The following is a 26,029-nucleotide window of genomic DNA, read 5'->3' as shown; positions in this document are numbered from 1 at the left end:
GTTTTGGTGCAGCCAGTGGTGATGCATAGGGTATTATTCTGTTTCCTGTGATACAGGAAAACATTAGGCTTGTCATTGTTTGTAGAGCCACCAGAAGTGAAAGGAAAAGTAATAAAAAGAGGCAGGAAGAATGAGAGAAATAGGAATGGAAGAGGGCTGACACAAAAAAAGAATTAAAGTAAGAAGTATGCAGCACATCATCGTCTACTAGTAGCTGGGATAAGAAAATACTGTACATCATTGTAGTGAAAAAAACCATGCACAGTGCTGGGTGGTAACCATAAAGTAACAGGGTGTTGTAGAGTATACTATGGTATCTCTGTTAACTTCATGGGGATGCAAATGTGGCATCCATCCAGGAATCAAACCTCCACACTCATCCTGCACCTTGCTGTGCACCTCACTGTGGTGAGCTGCTGTCTGCCACAGGAGGACATCAGTTCATTGCATGAGATGGCTCTGCAGGAGCAATTGCTTGCCTGTGGCAGATGGGTCTGCTTGACCACACAGACCAGGATTACACAGTGAGAGTTGTCTCTTTATCTGAATAAATCATCAGGCAGTAGCAGGAATACATAGGCAGTTTTCATTAACCCCTTCAGTCTGGTGACATACCTCATTTCATTCTTGCTATCTTCAGATTTTTATTTTTTTTTCTAAATCATGGATAGTGGTGGGATTAGAAACTGTCATCATTGACCTCTTCACAGCCTGATGTCTCCCCCAAAGTTGGAAAAAAAAAAAAAAAAAGTGTTCAAGGTTGCAAGAATGAAATATAAAAGGTGTTCTCATGCTGATGGGGTTAAGCATCAGAAGTGTGTTCTAAAGTGTCGCATTTCTTCCATAACGCCGGTGCTGTAAGTTGGGATGAGCTGAAAAACCTGCCGTTTAAATAGAAATAGATCTTTAATGGGCATATTCTTTTTTTTAGTTCTATCCATCCATCCATCATCCAATCCTACGTTGCCCCATGAGGAGCGTAGAAGCCTGGGGGTAGGCAGTTGGTCCTGACATTTAAGATGAGAGTGACCAGCCTCACTCATCCCTGAGTGGCATTACATGAGCAATAAACCCCGATCACCCCTTGGAAATAAACCTTCACCGTTTCAATCCGACTGGAGCACAATAAATACCCACTGAACCACCAGGCGCCAAAATTTGGTTATATGGTTACCACCCAACGTAGTAAATGGTTTCCTGGTGGACAGGAAACCATTTGGCTTGTCACTCAGTGTAGAGTCACCCACAGACAGAAGGGAGAGGAAAGAATAAAGGAATGAAAGACAGAAGAGGGAGTGTAAAGTCACCCGGAGGCAGAAGGCAAGAGAAAAGAATGAAGGAAAAAAAGACAGACGAAGATGGAAGGAAACAAGGATGGAGGAGAGGACAGGGCAGACACCCGAGAGCAGCACTACATTGAGTGAGTGGGTGGTGGGTGCCCCCACCTACCTACATTTTTAGTTCTTTACAATGTAATTTTTAAAAAGTAGAAAGAAAATGCCACAAGTAAAGAGAACTTAAGATATTCTGTTCCAGCTACTGCTCTTCTTTTTTCTGAAACCGAGTCATAGGAGTCTGAGAATATTAGCCTTTCATTTCAGCAATTTATTTTGCTTTTTATTCTTGCTACCACCACACAGTTTTAGTCAAGGTATTAGTGAAGCTTATATTATCCTCTCCAGTTTGAAAAGGCTCGCCTAACCTGAGGAAAGTCATTTGGAGATAATAAGAATCAAATAAAATGTAGTCATTCAATGAGTCCAAAGGAGTAGTGCATAAGTTGGCATCATAGTAATAGCTGAGAGAAAGTTGAATGAGCCTGAGAGTATTAATGCATCTATCTTCATTGGGAGATTCATGTAAGTCATATGAGCCTGAGAGTGTTAATGCATCAATCTTCATTATTACAGTAAAGGGAAATTCATGTAAGTCATCTGAACCTGAGTGTCAGTGCATCAGTCTTCATTATTACAGTTAAGGGAGAGTAATGTAAATTCTGTGTTTCCCCAGTGGTGAATCTGGTGCTGGCAAGACAGTCTCTGCAAAATTCATCATGAACTACATCACCAAGGTGTGTGGCGGAGGGAGGCAGGTTCAGCACGTCAAGGACATCATACTGGAGTCCAACCCTTTGCTGGAGTCATTTGGAAATGCCAAGACTACTAGGAATAATAATTCATCCAGATTTGTGAGTTCATTATGGGAAATCTAGGTGTCATTTTTTTTTTTTTTTTTTTTTTTTCTGTATCTAGGCATAGACTTGTTGAGGCCAAGCATTCCTACCATGTTCCAGACACTTTCACATGTCACCACTCCTTACTTCAACTTGAGATTGAGTTCACATCCTTCCAAACATTTTGCTACTTAATGAGACAGGTTAGTGGTTAGACTTGCAAGAGGTAGAGCGTATATTGTACAAAAGAAGGCACATCAGTACATTAGTGATAGAGAAGGAAGAGGAAGAAGAGAGATTGAGAGGGTGAGAATTGTGTGAAGACAAACCTCAGTGATTTGGTGGTGGTTTGAAAGCCCAAGATATGGCTGGAAAGTTTTTGATCATGCACTGGCAGTGCTGTTAGGAGCATTAGCTGATTGTCCCTCCTTAAATATTTTGAATTACGATTGCCTTGTCTTGGAACGTGTACACTTTGGAATGACTGACTGTTAGTTGTGCACCATTTTTATGCTGATTGGTTTACAGTATTTTCCAGAAATATAATTTTTTCATTTGGAACTACCTAGACAGTTTGCATTTAAAAGACTGCAGGTCTTAGGCAGTGGAAAAGATGTTGACTGAGGAAGATAGTTCCATAGTTGACCAGTTATGAACATGAGGGGCTGAGAGCATGATACGGCCCAGAAAGACACAGTGAGAAATACAGTAGGAGACAAAGAGGAAAGTATAGCGTTTTTTTTGTGTATTAGAATTGTAGTCCTTTGTGGTAGGTATACAAGTATGTAAAAACTTAAGGATGGTGGTGCCTGCAGATTCAATCATTCTGAAATGAGAGTGTTGAGATGGATATGTGATTTTGTTATGCCTGCAGTTATACATCCTATCATCATGTGAGCCTGGGACCACAACAGCAACCATAACAGTAACGGCCAAACTTTTTACAACTCTTATTCAACAGGGCAAGTACATCGAGATTCAATTTTCACGTGGAGGGGAACCACTGGGAGGAAAGGTGTCTAATTTCCTGCTGGAGAAGTCTAGAGTCCACTCCCTCAATGAAGGCGAGAGAAGTTTCCACATATTCTACCAGGTGTGTTTACAAGTTCTTCTGCACAAAAGTCAGCATTATATGTTATCTTTAGCTATTAATTACTTCAGTTTAGTAACATTCTTTATTTCATTGTTACAACCACCAGACTATTTTATTCACCATAAGACGCCCCTAGTAGAGAAGGGAGAAATGAAAACAGTACAGTATCTGATTCTCTGGTTTAAAACTTCTCTCTATAGCTGAATAAGAATGTCCGGTGGTTCATTACTGTAATAGAATTTAAGATACATTGTTGGAGTGAGAAGGTTAAGTCTTGTTATTTGCAGAAAAAATGCTTTGAAAAATTGGTGAATAGACATGTGGCCCATTTCATGGAGCGCTGTTGACAGTTGGGTCTGCATATGTGTGTGTATGTGTATATAATATATATTTATATATACTGTATATATATATATACTGTATATATATATATATTGTATATATATATATACTGTATATATATATATATATATAATAAAAGTGAATTCCGGTCTATTGAAGTCCGTTATATCGAAGTTTTACCGTGTGTGTGTGTGTGTGTGTGTGTGTGTGTGTGTGTGTGTGTGTGTGTGTGTGTGTGTGTGTGTGTGTTTTCCAACTCTAGGCAAAGGCTTCAGGGCCTATATCTTGGGGGCAGTAGCCTATCCCAAGGGCCAGTAGTCCTCGAATGTACGGTCGTGGTCATAAATAATCACCTATCCTCCAGTACCCCGTGCTACAGAGTGGCTCTTTTATGCATGATAATTTACACTGGAGTAAGGACTGGGAGGGAGGGGCCAGAGAGAGAAGGGAAGGTGGGTGGGGGGATGAGTGATGGTGCTGGAATGGAGTTAGGGAGGGGAGGGAGAATGAAATACAAAGTGGTGATCACATAATTTGTCTATTTTCTTCCATTGAGGGCATGATATAAAGGAGTTAATATTCGGTAGGTGATGCTGCAGTGCACCTTGTATAGCGGTGTCAGATAACAAGCTTTAAAGTGGTGATATCAAGAACTGGCTCATGAGAGCAGTATCTTGACGTGATAGATCAAATATTAGTGCAGAGTCATTGAGACTGTGTGGGCCCAGATTGTCAATGCGTGGAAGCCAGAGAACAAGAGGACAAGGAGCCTGCCTCCTCCAGCACACCAAGGACGAGTGGGAGCTGTTCAGACAAAACCAGCAAACCATCAACAACATTGTTTCCTCAGTGCCGCGAAGACTGCAAGAGGTTATTAAGGCATGAGGCCTCTGAACTACTTACTAAGGCTTTCCTGGTTGCTTTGGCTTGACCAGCATCAGTAAACATTGATATAGATATATTTTGGGAGTTTGGGTAGGATTTTGTTTCATTTTCCTTCTAACAGATTATGAGAGATACTGTTATTATATCCATCCATGTGCACAGAATCAAATTAATTTATCTTTAATGCAAACTTATTTTATATAGCCTTTTCATTTAGAAATGTCATGAAACAGTTGACATGATGGTGACTGTATAGAGCAGGGGTTCTTAACCTGGGGTCCATGGACCATCAAGGGGTCCATGGATGGGATACAGTGGGTCTGCGAAGGTCAGAATAATTGAGAACAATTTAGCGAGATTGCGTGATGTCATTTGGCATCATTAACTAAAAAAAAATGAATTCTTGAAGAAATAGGGTGTTCGTTGACACAAGCCTACCCTCGTCTGGCAAAGCGAGCTGTCGGTGCTCTGATTCCGTTTGCAGCTACATACCTTTGTGAGTTGGGGACTTCAATGCTTGTTTCTATCAAAATGAAAAGTCGATATCAACTGGATGTCAACGATGACGTGTGGTGCCTTGTCAAAGACCACTCCACAGTTTCATCTTATTCAAGCCAAACAGCAACAACAACCTTCTCACTGAAATGAACTTCTGAGCAGACTTAAAGTTTTGTTTTGTTTAATTTGCTTAAGTTCGATGTATTTCATTTTTTCGAGTGGCCATTAATTTGTGCATGAATTCTTTATAAAGACTATTTTATACATTGTGATACACTGCGTGAGGTAGTTTTCAATAAAATAGTGTATTTTCATTGCCTGCAGAATGCTGCGTTTGTGCGTATGTGCATTTTTGTAGGGAAGGGGTTCATAGCTTTCACCAGATTCTCGAAGGGGTCCGTAACTCGATAAAGGTTAAGAACCACTGGTATAGAGGGAGTGTATACCTAAGAGGATGATCATATATACTGTGGACACAACCATGTCAGAGGCTGCATATGATATTTAGTTCCAAAAATAAAATTACGTGTGAGAGTAAGAGGACGTTTTTTACATAAACATTACTGAAGTCAAAGCTATCCAAATTCCATTTTGTGTCTGACATCAAAATACACGGATAAGCATGAATATCTGGCCTCGCACTAATGTCTGATCTGTCACGTCAGTATATTTCTCTCACAAGCCAGTCCTTGATATCACCTCTTAGAAGCTTGTTATCTGACTCCGCTATACAAGATGTCATGCAGCATTATTTACCGAATAGTAACTTCTTTATAATTATAATTGCCTGAATGAAAGAAAATAGACAAATTATATGGCCACCACTTCACATTTCATTCTCCCTCCCCTACCTACCCTCCCTCCCCTCCCTCACTCCACCCAAGCACCATCACTCGTCCCCCCACCCACCTTTCCTTCACTCTCTGGCCCCTCTCTCTCAGCTCCTCTTACTCCAGTGTGACTTGCCGTGCATAATGGAGGCAGCCTGAGGCACGGGGTACAGGAAGATAGGTAATTATTTATGACCACGATTGTATATGAATGTGTATATATATTCTTGTTTGTGGACCTTGGTCTCCCTGGTGTTGGTTATAATGCTTATGATAACTGCTGCACCCATCTACACTCCCTCCTGCTCAGCTCTGTCCTTGTTCCAGTTGTGTGCTGGAGCAAACCCATACATGAAGGAACAGCTGGGCATCTCCTCTGTGGACAACTTTTGGTACCTTCAGCAAAGTGGTGTCTACCAAGTTGATGGTACCAATGATGCACATGACTTCCAGGAAACCCAAAGAGGTGAGTGTTGATGCTGGTTTGTCATAGGTCATTCTCCTGGAACTGTTCAATATTGTAGTTGACTTAAGAGGTTCCTGAGTAGTAGTGGTTATAGTGATTATTTTAGCCCTTAGGGTCATCTGAAGTGTGAACCCAAATGACGCCAGGATGAAGTTGCATCTTTGCCCCTTTTGAGGGATAAGGAAGGAATTGAGGGATGTTTGTTTAACCAGGCAGTGAAACCACTTGATCATATCAGTTCCACCACAGAAGGAGTCTCTCTTTCTGCATAAGTGTTCTCTTTCCCCAGCAGTTTATTTCTGCATATTCAGATACTGTTGAGTACCTCTTCCACCACAGGTTATCAGTGTGTATTAAGAGGCTCTTTAGCAGCCCTTCCTTAACAGTTTGGTTTTACATATTAGGAGAATCTTAAGCACTCCTTCCTTAACAGTTTCTGTATTGGAATGCTTTGGTACACCTTCCTTAACAGTTAATTTCTGTGTATTATCAAAGAGGCTCCCTTGCATCCCTTCCTAAGCAGTTTTTCTCTGCAAGCATCTGATTGAAGTGGCTGTATTTCTCTAGTCCATTGAGTTAATTTCTAGATGGGCTTGAGGTCACAGTAGCTGTAACTACTATACAACACTTTATTCTAACTTGGCTTAAAATTGTCATATCTCCATCTTGATTGCTGAGTTACAGGAGTTGAATAACACTCAGGTATTATGCCAGTCACAAAGAAGTACCAAGGAAAGTATGTTATGGGGTAGCATTGCCTTATTCTGACACAGAGCTAAGTAAAGTAAGCTACAGAAGGACAAAAATCTAGGCCAAGCTAATGTGAAAGAAGTATAGTATTTCCCTTTATTCACCATTTTACTGCATCCTTCTAACAGCCATGACTGTAATGGGAATGTCAGAGGAGAGACAAATGGACATACTAAGAATTGTGGCTGCCATCCTTCACATGGGTAACATCTCATTCTCGGAGCAGAACAACGCCGCCTACATCACCGACCCTAACTGTGAGTTTTGAGTGCTGTCCGTATCCCCGTCAGCACCATAGGTAAGATTCTTAAACATGTTTTCAGTGGATCTCCTGTCATAACAACAAGAGGAACTACGTGAATGGGAAGAATCTGCTCTCTCAGCTTCTTGTTCATCCTACCAAAAACATATATAACGATGATCACTTTCCTCTCGTAGCTAAGATTTGTGGTTTTGTAAGAGGAACAGGAGCATACATACATACATCCTCTAATCCGGTATTGCCCCATGAGGAACATAGAAGTCCGAGGTTAGGCAAGTAGTCCCTGACATTGAAGATGAAAGTGACTGGCCTCACTCATCCCTGAGTGGCATTACATGAGCAATAAACCCCAACCACCCCTTGGATATAAACCAACACAAGCTTAATGCGGTTGGGGGAGGCAGTGGCTCAACCGGTAGAGAGGTGGCCTGTAGTCCTACCGGACCCAGGTTCAAATCCCCGCTGAGGCAGGGAACAGTTTAAGGATTTGAATTTCATTAAAATCAGACGTTACTGATGTACCAGAAGACCCCGCCGACATGTCATAAAAATACCCCCGCTAAAACCAATACACCAGTCCTGTATGAGACAGCCTTATCATGTACAGTATTCAATATGGACGGTGTGTGTTAGCACCGAAGTGGTGACATGTAGAGGCGTATGGTATGTAGGAGGACTACTGGGCCTTGGTAGCAGGCTGTGAAGCCTATGCCCAGAGTCAGACACAGACACACACACACACAAAAAAAAAAAATAATAATAATAGTAATAATAATTACTCACTAAACCACCAGGCTTCAAAGCAGCAGTAGTAGTAGTAGTTGTTCCCTGGGCAGTCTGGCCAGTGCTTCTGTCCAGTGGCTGCTCTTTCCATTCTTCCTCCTCCATTCCTGTACTCCAGGAAACCATTTTGCTTGTTACTCAGTGTAGAGTCACCCAGAGACAGAAGGAAGAGAAAAGAAAGAAGGAAGTAAGTGGAAGGAAGGAAAGAAGGAAGGAAGAGAGGAAAGGACTGACACCCGAGAGCAACACTACATCGAGTGAATGGATGATGAGTGCCCCCACCTATCATGACAGAGGAACACTGTCCCCAAAAACAAAATCATAGTTACAGCTGGGAATGGTCTGTAAGTTTGTCCATGTGTCTGAGACCAGGACATTGTACAGCCTGTCCTTGTTGTAATTTGAGAACATTTTCAAAAATATTAAAACATTTTCCATATATTTAGGGCTGTAAATTGGCAGAACTGGAGGATCAACATTGAAGGTTGCAGTGAAACTATAATGGACAGTCTTTCTCTAATTTATTATAGCATTCTTGCTGCTGCCAAACGGAATTAATTTGTTTTCTGAGGGGATTCAATTTAGCAGTCGTTAGCACCTTTAATTATCTCATGGTTGAATCAGTTTCATTCCATTGAATGCTGGATTATATGATTAGGCTTAGAGTGCATCATAGGAGTCTGAGAGTGTTAACCTGGTCTAAAATTGCATCATGAATGCTGAGCTGTAACAGAGGCTAACACTAGAGTATGATGCAATTTGAAATGTAGTCAAGTTTTAGTATTTTGTATTGTTCCATTGAGCTATGGAAAATACAGTAAGCTGCAACAGGATGAACACCAGCAAATTAAGATGAACATATTATAGAGAAGGTTAATCCTTTCACTTCAAGTTTTTAATTATATTCTATTTGCTTCTACCTGATCATTTTAATCATGGGATACCTTTGAATAGTGAAGGAATCATAAAAGCTATATCTAGTATCTCTGTTTCAGGAAGTCTCTCTTTAACTGAAAAAATTACCTAAAGGTTGGCCTATCAATCAGGCTATTGCCAGATACCTTTATCCTTTAAGGGATTGCCACAAATGAATCCCCACCATGTCACCCTTTTCTCAGCCATCTGGCTATCCTTCCTTCAACCTACACCACTGCCTCTAACATTTCTCTCTCCATCCCGTCCCTCCACCTCCCTCATCCTCACTTTCCCCTTACATCTCTCCCTTTCCATCTTATTGACCTACACCCTTCTTGTCAGTCTCTCATTCTGCATCCTTTCCACATGACCACACCATCTCAGGTAGCAACCTCTAGTTGTGTAGAGAATGCTGTGATATTTAGGAACCCATCCCTGATTTATACAACAAGGGCGCTATAACCATAATGTTCTGTGATTCCCAAGTCAGGCTGGTGGCATCCAAGTATGAGTAGCTCTTTTGTTTATTTGTACTTTGAAGTCATTTGTACAAATTGTACCAGTTTATTTATTTATTTTTTACATAAATGAAGTGCCATTTATGTTTATGAATCCCACCCACCCCATATGTTAATGGGAAATAGGGTCAGGATGATGATGGTGATGGTGAAGTACAAATGGATTAATTTGTCATGTAAAGCTTAAAAGAGTAGATTGATCATCTGCCATTAAATATACTGCATTATGTAGCCTAACCTTGGATTTAACACCTCAGGGAGTAATATGGGTTTGGTCATCACCATTTTTACTGCATTTCATCTTTAGCATACTATATTCTACTCTTGGTCTTCCTTCTTTGATATATGGTACTGTAACCTCTTCCCATTACAACATTACGTCTCTTTCCCTCTCTGACTTTGTCACTTCTTCCATCTCTTACATTTTCCTTCCCCTTTCCCCCCTCTTCCATCCACTGTCGCTCACCCACACCCTCATCTTCATTGTCACACTTATCCTCATCCTCACCCTATCTTCTTTGTCACATTTATCCCCACCCTTACCCTCATCTTCATTGCCACATTTATCCTCACCCTCGCCCTCACATTCATTCTATTCAGTACGCCACCCATCCCACTGCTCATTACACCCCCTTTCCCCCCAGACCTTGCGTTCCCAGCATACCTGTTGGAAGTTGACTCAGGGTGGCTGGGTCAAAAGCTGGTGAGCCGTGTATTTGACTCCAAGTGGGGTGGGAAGAGCGAGCGTGTGGATGTGACCCTCAATATGGAACAGGCGCAGTTTACCCGGGATGCCTGGACTAAAGGGCTGTATTCCAGGCTTTTTGACTACATTGTGCAGGTGTGCTGTTTGTTTTGTTCACATAAATTTTGTGTTGATTGTGTAATAGTATGAATGGTATAGACCAGTTCCCTACCATTAGGCGTTCTAGATTACCGGTACTGTAACTTGGCTTTGAGTCTGTACACTTTACTGAAGGTACTTTGGCTTGCTATGGAACTTTTTGGCCTATAAGGAACAGTCTGCAAGTCCACTGGGAGGTTTTGAGCCTAGATATTTCAATGGAAGTGAAAGACTCTGCCTTATTTCTTTTCCACAAGGACAAGGATTTGGCACTGGAATGATAATGTATTTTATTCTTGCCATCACTGCATGAAATGAAAAAACAAGGTGTGGAATTTCATTATGCCAGGGAACTTACAGGAGGCAGAGTTAATTGGATGAATTGAGAACTGCTGTACAAGGATTTGTCACTGTTTATTTACACACACACACACACACACACACACATATATATATATATATATATATATATATATATATATATATATATATATATATATATAATCATCATTATCATCATTCAATCCTATGTTGCCCCATGAGGAGCATAGGAGCCCGGGGCTGGGCAGTTTGGTCCTGACATTTAAGATGAGAGTGACCAGCCTCACTCATCCCTGAGTGGCATTATGTGAGTAGTAAATCCTAATCACCCCTTGGATATAAACCTACACGGGCTCAATCCGGTTGAAATGCCTTAATTACCCACTAAACCACCAGGTGCCATAATTTGGTTATATGGTTACCACTCAGCGTAGTAAGTGGTTTCCTGGTGTACAGGAAACCATATAACTTGCTACTTAGTGTTGCGTCACCCATAGGCAGAAGGAAGAGAAAAGAATGAAGGAAAGAAAGACAGAATAAGGGGTGTAAAGTCACCCCTAGGCAGAAAGAAGTGAAAAGAATGAAGGAAAGAAAGAGAGAAGAAGAAGGAAGGAAGGAAGAAAGGGCAGACACCCAAAGCAGCACTACTTTGAGTGGATGGTGAGCACCCTCACCTACCACTTTATAGGTTGGGGCACTCATCATCCACTCACTTGATGTAGTGCAGCTTTGGGTGTCTGCCCTTTCCTCTCTTACATCCTTCCTCTTCTGTCTTTCTTTCCTTCACACTTTCCTCTTCCTTCTGCCAATGGGTGACTTTACACTCCCGCTTCTGTCTTTCTTTCCTTCATTCTTTCGTCTTCCTTCTGCCTCTGGGTAGGCTAACTCAACACAGAGTGACAAACCAAATGATTTCCTGTACACCAAGATATCATTTACTATGCTGGGTGGTAACCATATAACCAAATTATGGCGCCTGATGGTTATTGGGTAATTAAGGTGCTCCAATTGGATTGAGCCTGTGTAGGTTTATATCCAAGGAGTGGTTAGGGTTTATTGCTCATGTAATGCCACTCAGGGATGAATGAGACTGGTCACTCATATCTTTAATGTCAGGACCAATTTGCCTAGCCCCGTGTTATGATGATGATAAAAGCACTACATGATTTTATTTTCCATCTCAATAGGCCGTGAACAGTGCCATGGTAACAGATGCCAACCTGATGAACATAGGTATCCTTGACATCTACGGCTTTGAGATTTTTGGCCGCAATGGGTTCGAACAGTTCTGCATCAACTATGTCAATGAAAAACTCCAGCAGATCTTCATTGAACTAACTTTGAAGAGCGAGCAGGAAGAATACAGCATGGAGGTAGGCATAATAATGTAGTCATTCATCTAACTGTAAAGTGAGGACTGACTGACTGTGTGTGGCACCGTGAGTAACTTTAGAGACTGATAACACTTCTTTCATAGTAATTTATTTTATTTAGCACATTTCACTTTATTATGCTCTAGTTTGTTGTGGATGATACTCAGTTATATTAATTTGATTTAAAGATACCATACCAAAGTATTTTATGGTGTAGTTTCTTAGTCAGGTCTCCTTGTTCATTTGTTCACCATGTGATAAATCAGTAGAACGAGATCTTCATTGAACTAACTTTGAAGAGCGAGCAGGAAGAATACAGCATAAAGGTAGGCATAATAATATAATCATTCATCTAACTGTGAAATGAGGACTGCCTGTGTGTGGTGCTCTGAGTAGCTTTTAGAGACTGATAACACCTCTTATTAGTTTGTTATTTAGCACATTACACTTTATTATGCTCTTGTATGTTGTGAATGATACTCCTTTATGTTAAAATGATTTAAAGATACCATACCAAAGCATTTTATGGTGTAGTTTCATACAGTCAGGTCTCACTGTATGTTTGTTCGCCATGTGGTAAATTTATAGAATGATGAATTATACATTTGTTGGCTATGTGATGAATCAATAGAACAGTGAATTAAAATTTGTATCCAGTTTTGCTATAATGATGGTGAAATTCACCTACCGGTATATGATAATTGTTGTGGCTGCATACGATAATCCCGAGCTTATACAGTGTCGCTCATGCAAGCTGATGGTCAGATGTTTGAGCCAAAATGACCTCCCAGTGTTTACATTTGCTGTGATCATTTTTCATTCCATTACATGTGTGCAAAGTCAGTGGAGCACCATTGCTGTCACCAGATAATAGTGCAAGTGCACAACAAATAGTACAGCATGCTATATTAAGTAAAGTGATTATTTTTGTGTCAGATACTGAAACATGTTACTTGAAATTCATGTCTGGCGAAGATGTTACCCCTAGTGGAAAGTGTGGTACTACTGAGGGCACGAAGGGCAAGCTTAAAAGTTTTTTAAGGTTATGTGGTCATGAGACCCCCCCCTCGCTATCCCGCTATCCCTGTTGAACCCATATTATATCGACCTTACTGTACAGTAAATCACTATGTAATGGGTTTTCACTTGATGCATTATCGTCATTTAGTAAGATGTGACTGTAGTAGATACCTCTTTCACAGCAGTGTATGTTGCACATTACACTTTAGTTTTGTGTACTACGGTATTAATTCAAGATACAGTACAATGTGGCATATTAAAAATATATAAGAGTAACATGCAAGAGAATGTTAAGGTATAATATGGAAAATATATTGCTAAGGAAGAGATACTATGAAGCCTTCTAATGCCACCTGGAAAATGAACCTGCATCATTACTCAAATTAGCTAGCCATGATGGCACCCCGGCCAGAACTTGATCCCCTTGCATGAAAATACTTTTGTGAGGCCTACCATCGGTTGTTATGAATATTAACCCCTTCAGTCAGTTCATTTAATTTATGTTTTAGTCAGTCAACCACTAAATGAGTTTATTGAACTTAGGGATGACTTCTAGCTGAAAGGGGGTCAAGGAAGGTTTTATCTAACCCCTCCAGTTTGAAAAGAATTTCCTTAGGCAAATAAAATTGTTTGGAGGCAGGGAGAATGAAATTACTATAACAGTACATGCATTGTTTCATAGGGATAGTTGATGTTACTGCACAACCCCAGTCTGTCTGGCTGAGCAGACTTGTCGCCACAGGTAAGCAACTGTTTCCATGAAGTCCGTCGTACAGGTACGGTACAGCATGTACACTGTGAAAGGAACTGGCATCCCCTCGTGATAGACAATGCCTTGCGAGGTTCGTTCCCATGGCGAAGTGCAGGGAAATGTTTGGTTTGGCTCTAAGGATGATGCCGCAACATCCTCACCCAGTGTTACAGTGCCATCATGTGTAGATGCTTCTTGAGTGTCTATAGCATAGGGTTAAATGTGCTAACTGTGCTTGTATTAAAATTATATATTTCAGTAATAGTATGTTTACTTTCATTTTTTATTAAAGACCTCTAAACAGTCCAATTTTAAAGAGTTTATTCTGTGGTGAACAAAACTGGTATTACCATATCTTTTCAGGGCATACAGTGGAAGCCAATTCAGTACTTTGACAACAAGGTGGTATGTGATTTAATTGAGGAGAAGCGACCACCAGGCATCATGTGTATTCTGGATGATACCTGTGCCACCATGAGTGCCAAGTCTGAAGGCGCCGACGAGGACTTTCACCGCAAGATGGAGTCACAGGTGGGGCACGTTTCAATGAATATTTTTATGAAATGCTCCCTTCGTGTGACTTGACACTATTTAGCAAGCCAAGTGGTTTGTTGTAGCTTTGGAAACCATTTGTTACATTGGCTGGATCATCGTCATTCATCATTTACTCCTGTGTTGCTCCATGAGGACCATAGGAGCCTGGGACTAGGCAAGTTGGTCCTGACATTTAAGATGAGAGTGACCAGCCTCATCCATCCTTGAGTGGCATGACATGAGCAATAAACCCCAACCACCCCATGGATATGATCCTGCACCGGTTCAATCCAATTGGAGCGCCTTAATTACGCACTAAACCACCAGGCACCATAATTTGCTTATGTGATTACCACCCAGCATAGTAAATTGTTTTCTGGTGTACAGGAAACGTTTTGCTTGTCACACAATGTAGAGTCACCCATAGACAGAAGGAAGAGGAAAGAATGAAAGAAAGAAAAAGAAGAGGAAGGAATGAAAGAAGAAGGAAAAGAGGAAAGGGCAGTCACTCGAGAGCAGCACCACATTGAGTGAGTGGACAGTGTTCACCCCCACCTACCACTGTTGGCTGGTAACCATATAAACAAATGAACATTTGGTGGTTTAGTAGATAAAAGCTCCACCCGAATGTGTCCTGTAAGGGTTCATCAAGGGGATTGTTCACTGCCACTCAGGACAAACAACTGGTCACCTACTTTAAATGTGTGAACAAAGTAGCCTAGCTGCAGGTTCTTATGCTCCTGATGAAGCAGTAACTGATTGTGATATTCTGTAACACATTCCTGATGAAATTATTATTTCCCCTCAAGTTTGAAAGATTAGACTGAATAAAGTCATTAGGAGCCAGCTGCAATTTATTAAAAAAAAAAAAAAAAGTGTCATTGGATTCAAGGAACTAAATCTTCAGTAATTTACAGATTAATTGCCTGTTAGAGTTCCTTAGCTAAAATTTTCCAATTCTCAAGTTTCCTCCATTTATAGTACCAGTTGTATAGAAAAGGTTGTGATATTCTGCAACACATTCCTGATACAATGAGGACTGCCACTGCTCTCTGACACAGCAGAAGTCACACAGAAGGAAGCTGGAGGTCAGATTAGTGGACTGGATGTGCTGTAGTTCATTTATCTTAACTTAATGGGAATTTTTTTCACCATTTTGTAGTTTGAATCTCCTTGCAGAATGGCAGAATGGGGCAGTATTATTGTTCTGCATTGTTTCCAAAGTATAGTAAGACCTCACAATAACGAACTAAGTGGAGCCCAAGTCATTCTGATAAAAGCGACATCCGGACTTCCCCCAATAGACATTAGTCCGGATTTCACCAACGGTTTTTAAACTGTTTTCACTACTATCGTAGTACTCTACTGTGTTGTACCTTCACAATCAATCAGTCAGATGGTATAATATATATATAAAATAATATAGTACTGTACACCGACAAACATGTCTTTTGTTTACCTTATTGTGGTGAACATAGCTGAAGTGGCCAGGCAGTCCGGACTGCTTCTGGCTTTATCGGACATTTTCCAATACTGTATATAAGAATTTAGTCCGGTAAATCCTTGAGTCCGATAAAAGCGAATTCCGGTCTATTGAAGTTCATTATATTGAGGCTTTACTGTACTTCTTTGTAACATGCACCATTTCCATGTTAATCTTTTGTTACAGCTCAATATTCAAGATGGGAATAGGGCAAATTTAGGCCAAGTTGAAGTGGAGGGAATATAGTATGTACAGTATATAGGATGGAGGAGCAAGAGATCTGTGTGTATGTATGAATTTACAGTAAATCCTTATTGTAAATATCCAGTAATTATGTTTGTTTTTGTTAAGACTACTGCTGGAAAGGGATGCCTTCATGTGGTGGTACCAGTATAAATGGGATGACTTCACTGCGAGGTTATTTGAATGCCTCTCAGGAACTTCCCCGTTCCCTGAAAGGAGAAAGGTGGATTGCAGAATGGCAGTTTAAACCTGTAGTCCACTGGGATCACATTGTAGATGACCCTACTACTACTACTATTACTACTACTACTACTACTACTACTGCTGCTACCACCACTGCTGCTGCTGCTACTGTACTACTGCACCCCCACCCCCACGATATTACTAATACTACTACTAGCTGACCCCCTACAACCACCACTGTAAGACTGTACTGCTATTATTTTTTTTTATTTATTTTTTTTTACATCGCCTCCATTCATTTGGAAATTATATTTTGGAGATAAAAACCAGCCATCATAATACAGTTCACTATTTGGAGTTGTAATGTGAAGGTTAATGCTAACCCTTACGTTACAATTCGTTGGCTCCATGCAAGCCAGCAGCTCCTACTACTACTTTTTTTACTTTATTGTTATTAATTAACATTAGTGTTAATAAAGACATTACAGTGAACCCACTAGTTTCACAGATTATACATTCATGAATAGCAGTTTCACGACGCAAAGGAATTTTCCTGTGCAAGGAGTCTCACGATTTTTCTGAGAGTTTCACAAACCCCGGTGGTGAGTGATCGTGCGCTAGGCATCTCCTTAGTCACTTGTTCATGGCCACCGCTGCCATGTTTGTGACATCATATCCCACGATACTTTGTATTGTGAACTCACGCTCACAAGACTTTCTTGGATTTTGAGGGCTTTGATGTTGAGGCATAGGAAAGTGGTGGTGTTGGGGACTCAGCAGTGGTGGTGGGGAGCAGTGAGGGGACCAGTGGTAACTAACCACCACCCCCAGCCTCGGAACTCATCTTCAAGCCTTATCAAGCACTTCTTCAGTGTGTGTCAGTGTTAGTAAAGTCTTCAGTATTATGGTTCATGAATATACAGTAATATATGTCTGATTAACTATAAGTAATTTATAGTAGGGGTATTGTGTCATTAATGGGTAGCTAAGGGTGAATGAGGTGGCTGACCCTGGAACCAGTTACCACTTATTGCATGTAACGTATATGCATGAGTTCTGTGATTTTTAGTTATGTGATGTGATTGTGGTACCAGTTAGGTGTGAAACTAGTGAGGGCACCATAATCAGTTGGAGTCACTGGTCTATGCAACTCTCATCCACAGTAGCTTTGTAATCTATATCCCCTAGAGAGACTGGCCTGAGGGCTGATGATCATGTGCCTCTGAGGCACAGGAATGCATAGCTCCTGATAATGAAAATGATTGTCAACATCTCATCCAAGCCGTAACAGAACTCTGAGGTTGAAGCTTCTTCTCAGAAAGAACCTCTGCCAATCTCGAGTAGAATTTCCCCACTTCTGGACCCTTCCCATGTGATGTGAACATAAGGGGAGTGAGTCAACCGTAGTCCACATGTTGGATCCTTTCTTGACAGAGTTTTTCTTGTTCATTCCTCTTGTGTGCAGCTTCGAGAGACAGTTCATGATGACATGCTGCCATAGGGTCAAATATCCTAACGTTGAGGAATGCCTCCTGCCCACGTTTCAAGAAACCTCGAGCACTGGCATCCACTCTTGCATCATTTGATGTATTTGCTGATTTGTGGATGAAGCGGTCAGGGTCTAGAGGTAGCAGAGCTGACTCAATGGTGACATTATGGCATATATATTTCCTGTCGCATTTTCACAGTGAGGGCACATACTTCATTATGTCATATGCAAACAAAGCCTCCCTTCTTGCAAATAATTGCATGGTTTTTATCAAAGCCAGTGCTGCAGGCACCACCACCACCACCACTGCCATTACCACTACCACTATGACAACCACCACCTATGTTACAACTTCTGCTAATACTACTAGTACTGTATAATCATGGGTCTTTTAATTGAAGACTTGTTTGAAAGATTGAACAAGGGATAAGCTGTTTCAATTGAAAATTTTGAATTTAACTTAAAAGTGAAATGGCTTTAATGCTTCAGAAAGATGATAAGACCCTATAAATCTTAACATTAAATTTAATATTTTTTGAGTATTTTAAAGAAAAGTTTGAAAAAAGGTGTGTTGGGGCAACAGGTATATTATAAGGTACAGTAATTGATATTACTGTTAATGTGTGATCCTTTTAAAGATTCAAAGATTAAGTTACTTTTGGGATAAATGTTTTTTTTTTCCCTTGAGAGTCCCCGGCAAAAGAAAAGTTTGCAGTCTTGATGTTGAATTAAAAGTTCATCATAATGTAGCAGTTGAGAGTCTTCTACTTTTAAAATTTTAAATGATTTGAGTTCAGAATAAAATAACCTGTGGTAGGTTGTTTTAATTAAAGATTATTTCAGGTTATTGAAGGGTGTGACATAACCAGGTTCAACTTTATTTTCATCTAAGCTGTAGTGGTCCCTCCAGTCTTCCATGGTCAGGTTAGATTGGTTTGGGAAGATTACCTAAGTTAGCTTGGTGTGGGTAGGCTGTTAACTTAGGGATAGGTTGGGTAAGTGTAGTTAGGTTAAGAAAGGTTAGACTACATCAATTTAAGTTGGTTAAATTTAGTTAGGTTGGGTTGAGAAAGATTAGGCTAGGTTAGTTAACATTTTTTTCTGCTAAGCTAATTTAGTCCTCCTTTTCCCTTGTCAGGTTGGAACACATCCACATTACCAGAAGTTCACTGGTGGGTTCATCATCAAACATTATGCTGGCAATGTGTCCTACCACATTGACAACTTTTGTGAGAAGAACAGAGACGTCCTCTTCCCGGATATCATTGAGGTGAATACCGGTAGTTGTATTGTCAGTTTTTGCTTGCTTTAAAAAAAAAATGATTAACAAACTTCTTAGCATTGCACATCAAGCAGAGTAACACACAAGCAACAGTTCTCAATCACAAAGAAATACCACAATGGATTTCCTAAAAGAACAGTATTGTCACATCTTTGTTCAGCTTAATCATGCACAACCCACATGAACAAGTCCTCACTTATTGTTTAGGATTTATGCTGACAAAACTTCATGAAGCAAAGAACTCATTAGAGGTCTAACAATGCAGACAAATGCTGTGTGAGTGCATCTAGCTTGTTGGCATATAGAGACAATCTGTCATTAAAAAAGAATTAGAACATTTATTTGGGTGATGTGGCACGTGTATATGGAAAAACTAGCATGAACACAAAACAAAGCCTTGAAAATAAGTCCTGGATGTGAGGTGACCATAAGTACGAATCTCTTGTTTAAAAAAAAAAAAAAAGTACATCCAGTATGGTCCACATATACATGAGAGGCCAGTTCACTGCTTCAGAACAGGGTCCAGCCATCCTTGCGGTGATATGCTACACCACTTCCACCACTTAAAGGCAGAAAATGATCAATTTCCCAGCACTTCATACAGTGTTACAAAAACATCCCTCTTCCTTCATCCCGTGCTACATTATGCAAACATATAGCCACAGCTGTCCAAAATCTTCAGCCAGACAGCACTCACCATGAACCCTCAGCAGATATTCATCCTTTGAAGCACAAGTGCACATTGTCATTGTTATGGCCATCATCCATCCCTGCTTCAGCATCAGCACATAACATGACACAGAAGAAATGCACTATGCCCTTACTGTAAATGCAGCCTGGGTGGTCTGATTGCAACAGCCTGTTAGGCCGCATCCAGATCACCACCACCACCACCACCACCACCACCACCACCACCACAACAACAACAACAACAACAACAACAACAACAACAACTACTGCTGAAAGATGGACCACCAAATTGGCAATATATAGTAAGAACCTACTGTGCACCATTTATTTCTCTGTTCTCAGGTGATGCAGAGCAGTCAAAACTCTTTCATCCGCTCCCTCTTCCCTGACGCCATTTCCTCAGGGGGAGCCAAAGGTCGACCTTCCACAGCTGGCACTAAAATCCGCATGCAAGCCAATGAATTGGTGACCACATTGACCAATTGCATTCCTCACTACATCCGGTGCATCAAACCCAATGAGACCAAACGCCCAAGAGACTGGGACGACCAAATGGTGAAGCATCAGGTGAGTGGCTAGCTTTTCAAGGCTCTTCAGAAGTATAGTAAGTGATCATATACTGTATATGATGTAGGTTCTTGCTTGCATTCGTATTTTCCGTTTGTCTGTTTGTCTTTCCATCTCAGATGTTGAAATTGGTTACCGGTATATTTATCAGTATTTATTATATATTTTGCTTTGTTGTATTTTATTTTACTTTTTTGTAGCTATATGTGTCTCCCTCCCTCCCCCAGTTTTCTATCTGATTTTGTTTTTATCTGCCTAAATGTCCCCTCCCCCACTTTTTTTTTTTTTTTTTTTTTTTTTTTTTTTTTTTTAAATCTGACTGGGTGTAACTAGATAGAGTAGTTCATTTTCTGATACCCAACAATCCTCATATGTTCATCGGATATTGTCACACACTTTCATATATCAAATGTTGGGTGCTAATGCCCATTATCCTTACCATATCAGGTTTGGGTTTTGTGTCAGTCCTTGTTGTAGGTTGTCTTACTTGATGCCCTTTTTTGTAACAGTACTTAGTCCACAGCAAATTGCACAAAACTTCCGTATTAAAGTTCCACTGGGACCTATAAATCTGAGTTATCAGTTTCCCCCAAATTACAGTGTCATTTTGGAACACATCCCTGACTTGCAGTGAAAAGTATTCAGTGTATGAGGTCTGTCTAAAAGAAACTGAACTTTCTGAATAGCGCACCAACAAGGTGGCATCATATGGTCGCAGTGGGAGTGATGTGACTTTGAGCTTTAGTCTAACGCTAGCATGGGTGTACAGCTATGATGTTAAGATAAAAAGGCATTTGTCATAATGGGTTGAAGCATCGACACTGTCACCAAAAAAAGCATGTCAGAGTCACTTAAATGTGTAGGTGATACTGATCGTCCTTTTTATTGGAAGGGTGTCGTTCATTGTAAGTTTGTTCCATATGGTGAGACAGTCAATAAAGAGTTTTACTTGGACATCCTGAAGTGTTTAAGGGAGGCAGTGCGAAAGAAGAGGCCTAAATGTGGACAAACAAAATCTGGATGCAGTGCCATGACAATGCACCCGGTCACGCATTGCTCCATATCCATGAATTTTTGGCGAAACATAAGATGAGTATTGTCCCCAAGCTGCTGTACTCTCCAGATTTGGTCCCTGTGGACTCTCTCTCTCTCTCTCTCTCTTTTTTTTTTTTTTTTTTTTTTTACCAAAGTTGAAATTGACCCTGAAAGATTGCCGATTGCAGATGATAGAAGAGATAGAAGAAACTTTGCCAAGTGTACTAAGCACACATTCACTCACATGCATGTACTTGTGTGATTAAGTGATGTGGCATGATACGACTAGTGTTAAAGCTCAAAGTCATTGCTAACACAGCACTTCCATCATGATCACATAATGCAGGCTAGTTGGTGTGCTATTTAAAAAGTTCAGTTTCCTTTTGGGTTGGCCTTGTATATTTTGTGACAGTGAAATTTTACGCGTATTTAGACTTTCAGTTTGTCTGCCAACTTAGATTTCGAATTTCTGCTTGTTTTGACTGAATACTTTTTCAATTAAGCTAACCTCTATGTATATTAACTCTGATTTTAATACTTATACTCTCAGGGATGAAGGCATCTGGCAGTAGGTAGATAAATAGATAGACTTTCATTCCTTTTTCCCTGTTTCCTGCCTCTTGCCATCTTTCAGTGGAAGAGAATAATGATTATGTTGAATTAGACTGAATTTTTGTTTGTTATGCTGAATGCTTTTCTTGTTCATATATTTTTAAGTTGAATTAAGTTTTTGTTAAGACTGAATTTAAGTTTACTTGGACTGAATATTTGTTTTATTTTTGTTGAATTTATGTGTATTTCCACAGTGTACTTGGACTGAATATTTGTTTTATTTTTGTTGAATTTATGTGTATTTCCACAGTGCTTGGTTTTACTTGCAAAGAATTGCAGTTTACTGAGACGAAATTTTACTTTTAACAACGAGGCACATTCCAGGTTGAGTATCTAGGGCTGAAGGAGAACATCCGAGTGAAGCGTGCTGGATTTGCATACCGGCGCCCCTTCAGTAAGTTCCTACAGCGGTACGCCATCCTGACTCAGGAGACGTGGCCACAGTGGCGCGGCGAACCCACCCAGGGCATTATACATATCATGAAAGCCATCAACATGGACCCATCACAGTACCAGATTGGACGCACCAAGATATTTGTTAAGGTGAGACTGGTGGTAGGAGGCATGATATTCTTAGCCTAAGAATATGGTGGATGGATATGGTAGATGAGTGTGAGAAAGAGAGAGAGAGAGATATACTGTAAGTTGATAAGCCTGGGAAATTGAGAAAGAGAGAGAGATATATACTGTAAGTTGATAAGCCTGGGAAATTGAGAAAGAGAGAGAGATATATACTGTAAGTTGATAAGCCTGGGAAATTGAGAAAGAGAGAGATATATACTGTAAGTTGATAAGCCTGGGAAATTGAGAAAGAGAGAGAGATATATACTGTAAGTTGATAAGCCTGGGAAATTGAGAAAGAGAGAGAGATATATATACTGTAAGTTGATAAGCCTGGGAAATTGAGAAAGAGAGAGAGATATATACTGTAAGTTGATAAGCCTGGGAAATTGAGAAAGAGAGAGAGATATATACTGTAAGTTGATAAGCCTGGGAAATTGAGAAAGAGAGAGAGATATATACTGTAAGTTGATAAGCCTGGGAAATTGAGAAAGAGAGAGAGATATATACTGTTAGTTGATAAGCCTGGGAAATTGAGAAAGAGAGAGAGATATATACTGTAAGTTGATAAGCCTGGGAAATTGATAGGGATTAAAAAATTTGGATAAATTATGCACAAAGGAGTACATGACAAGGGCTTAGCACCCCTATAATATCATGATAGTTGACAGATTGACTATTGGACTGTTATGTGAAACACATTTTTTATCATTATCACCATCATCTTTTCCCAGATTGCCCCATGTATATAGGAGTGTAGGGATCTGGGGCTAAGCTACTCTGTCCAGACATTTAAGGTGATGGTAACCAACCTCACTCATCCTTGAGTGGCATTATATGAGTGAGAAACCCCAACTTATCAGTGGAAACTTACAGACTCCATCCAGTTAGTGCCTTAACCCACTACATCACCAGGAAATGCATCAATGAAAAATAATGATAATAAAAATATTAAGTGAATAGGTTTGTGAGATGCAGCCAGGATTTGGGGGGTTTCTGTGTATGGTTGTATGATGTGTTTCACTGGACGTGGAGGTGGTGGCAATCCACTCGATGTAGTGCTGCCTGCTTCATCCCACACCTTTATCATTCTTTTTCTGTGTCTGCTCTCCTCTTTTCCTATTTCTTCCATCTTTCCTGTCATTTTATATTGCTCTTCTTTCCTTTTCAGGTGGCTTTACAGTAAGAGATATGCCTAAAGGTTTCCTGTAAGCCAGGAAACCTTTTAAAATGCCGGTTGGTAACTATATAACCGTCCGTGTAATGATCACTACCTGTCCACAAGTGGGTAGGTGAAGGGTTAGTGCCTCGCCCCATAAAACAACTAACTCAAAGAACAGGCCTCTCCTTAGGGGATTATGGTTTCTGGCCATGGATAAATAGACTGATGTTGATAGTTCTTTCATTTTCATTCTCCTTCTTTCCTTATTAATTTATCCTACTTCTCATTTTTATATGGGAGAAAAGGTCAGGATTATGATGGTGATGAGTGTACAGTATAGTGGAATGCATCCCCATTGATACCTCTAAGTTCATGATCAGATGCTCCAGTTAGGCTTTTGTTGAGTTATTACCTGTGTATTTCATTCTTAATTGTTCAGTTTAGTGGTGTATTAGTTTGTTGTTTACTGTAGTTTTCGTTGTTCATTTCATGGCACAATAGAGTACCTTCTACAGATTGTTAAAATCCTCAAGCCCCATTGACTCTCTAAACTGAGTAAAATAATTTGGTGTTAGCAACAGTAGAATACTAGATTTGGCCTGACTATGAGGTGGTTAACAGTGATAACTGGCTATAAGATGATTAATAATGATAATACAAACACAAGCTTATATGACTGAATCCCTCCTAATAATATTATAGTGCATTAGCTTCAATAGAGGACAGTACTAGGATTCTTCAGACACTGAGAGGGTTATGGTGTTAATGTCTACTAGGATTATTCTGACACTGAGAGGGTTATGGTGTTAATGTCTGCTAGGATTATTCTGACACTGAGAGGGTTATGGTGCTAATGTCTCATTTTGTAAGATCGTTTTTTCCTTTTTATGTACAGTATTTCAGTGTGACATATCTCTCCATTGTGATAGAGGGAAAAAAATATCTCCTCATCTGTTCCCTGAATGCTGCAGGAAGTGGCAGAGGACAGAAACATTCCCTTTCCTCTTCCAGTATTACCTGCAGTCGTACTCTGACTACGGTACTTTTGTGTGGCACTGTACCTTGGGTATATATCTGTACTGTCCCAGTATATTTTTTTCCATACTGGCATTTTAGAAGTTTTCATTATTAGGCAGGACTTAGTGCAGTCTTTGTCATCAGATAATAGTACAGTATGTATTTGACCTGTAAGATGAAGCAAGGATTCCAGGGGCTTTAATGATGTGTGATTGAGCATCTGGTCAGTATCGCTGGCAATGCTGTTGACAGTTCTTTCTCTTTCATGCTTTTTTTCCCTTCTTATGCCAACGGCCATACCACGTTGAGTACACTGCTTCCCGTCCGATCAGCGAAGTTAAGCAACATAGGGTCTGGTTAGTACTTGGATGGGTGACCGCCTGGAAACACCAGATGCTGTTGGCATAACGTTCTCCCTACGTGTCAAGTGGGGTTGGAGGAGGAATAGTGCCCCTCCCTGTAAAACAATTAACTCTAAGCCCTTCGCCACCCCGTTTGGGATACATGGTGTCTGGCAATGAATGAATGATGAATTTTCAGGACCCTCTTACCTCATCCATAGATGGAGAAAAAAAAGAGGTCAAGATAGTGATGATGATGATGTTCTTTCATAATTGGGGTGATTTTTTAAGCAAACAGAGATATATTCCTGCAACCGAATGTTGTGCCCTTGCCCACAGGACCCTGAGTCACTGTACATGCTGGAGGAGAGTCGTGAGCGTCGCTTTGACCACCACGCCCGTGTCATTCAGCATGCCTTCAGGAAATACTTCAGGTGTGGCCACAATTTTACACCCCATAAGGGGTAATACCAGGTGCTCTGAAATTAAGGCAGACTAGCACCGACATGCTATAAAGAGAGATTTCAACACTAAAATAAGGGGGGTGGGACCTGTATCCTTCATCTGTATTTTAGCTAATCTGTCTTTACTTCTAAGTATTTCATTTGTAACTGACAGTTTTTAGTTGCTGCCTTACTCCAGTACTTCACTGGGGATAGCTCTGACAACACTACTTGAAAACCATTTACCTAACTCAACCACTGTGCTTTATTTCATCCATGTTCACTTTCCTGTAAATCTTGTTTAACTGCATTCCTTCATTCTGTCCCACTCCACCATTCTGCTTTGTCTGTGCTCAGAGCTGGCTGCATTAAAATAAAAAAAAAGAAAATAAAAAAAATTAAAGGGGCTTCCTTTATTCAGTCTCCATCCACAACCCTATTTATGTTTTTCAGTTGCATTCTTATATCACATGGGATAAGTACTGGCACCTTGTGGTCTAATGATTAGAACACCCTTGTCAGAGTGATGAAACAATATGTATGGAGTCAGTCCTCAGGAAGTG

General features: G+C 40.3%; 1 protein-coding gene and 1 non-coding gene across 2 annotated transcripts in view; both read left to right on the top strand.

Moving 5' to 3' along the window:
- Positions 1-26,029, top strand: part of LOC145403377 (unconventional myosin-Ie-like) — a 65,233-nt gene that overhangs the window by 21,359 nt on the left and 17,845 nt on the right. The window contains exons 4-14 of the mRNA XM_080275162.1: positions 2,011-2,188; positions 3,135-3,266; positions 6,149-6,287; positions 7,166-7,294; positions 10,160-10,356; positions 11,868-12,053; positions 14,188-14,355; positions 18,895-19,026; positions 20,071-20,295; positions 22,267-22,485; positions 25,363-25,457. Of these exons, the coding sequence (XP_080131288.1) occupies positions 2,011-2,188; positions 3,135-3,266; positions 6,149-6,287; positions 7,166-7,294; positions 10,160-10,356; positions 11,868-12,053; positions 14,188-14,355; positions 18,895-19,026; positions 20,071-20,295; positions 22,267-22,485; positions 25,363-25,457 (1,800 nt within the window). The remainder of the gene's footprint in view (positions 1-2,010; positions 2,189-3,134; positions 3,267-6,148; positions 6,288-7,165; positions 7,295-10,159; positions 10,357-11,867; positions 12,054-14,187; positions 14,356-18,894; positions 19,027-20,070; positions 20,296-22,266; positions 22,486-25,362; positions 25,458-26,029) is intronic.
- LOC145403503 (5S ribosomal RNA) lies at positions 24,969-25,087 on the top strand. Its single transcript, XR_013898020.1, has one exon. It is a non-coding gene; the product is annotated as a 5S ribosomal RNA (ribosomal RNA).

Source organism: Coenobita brevimanus, chromosome 60 (genome assembly GCF_032717465.1).
Source record: "Coenobita brevimanus isolate Jiangsu-jjx chromosome 60, ASM3271746v2, whole genome shotgun sequence".
Lineage (NCBI taxonomy): Eukaryota > Metazoa > Arthropoda > Malacostraca > Decapoda > Coenobitidae > Coenobita > Coenobita brevimanus.
This window is presented reverse-complemented; position numbering and strand designations above follow the sequence as displayed.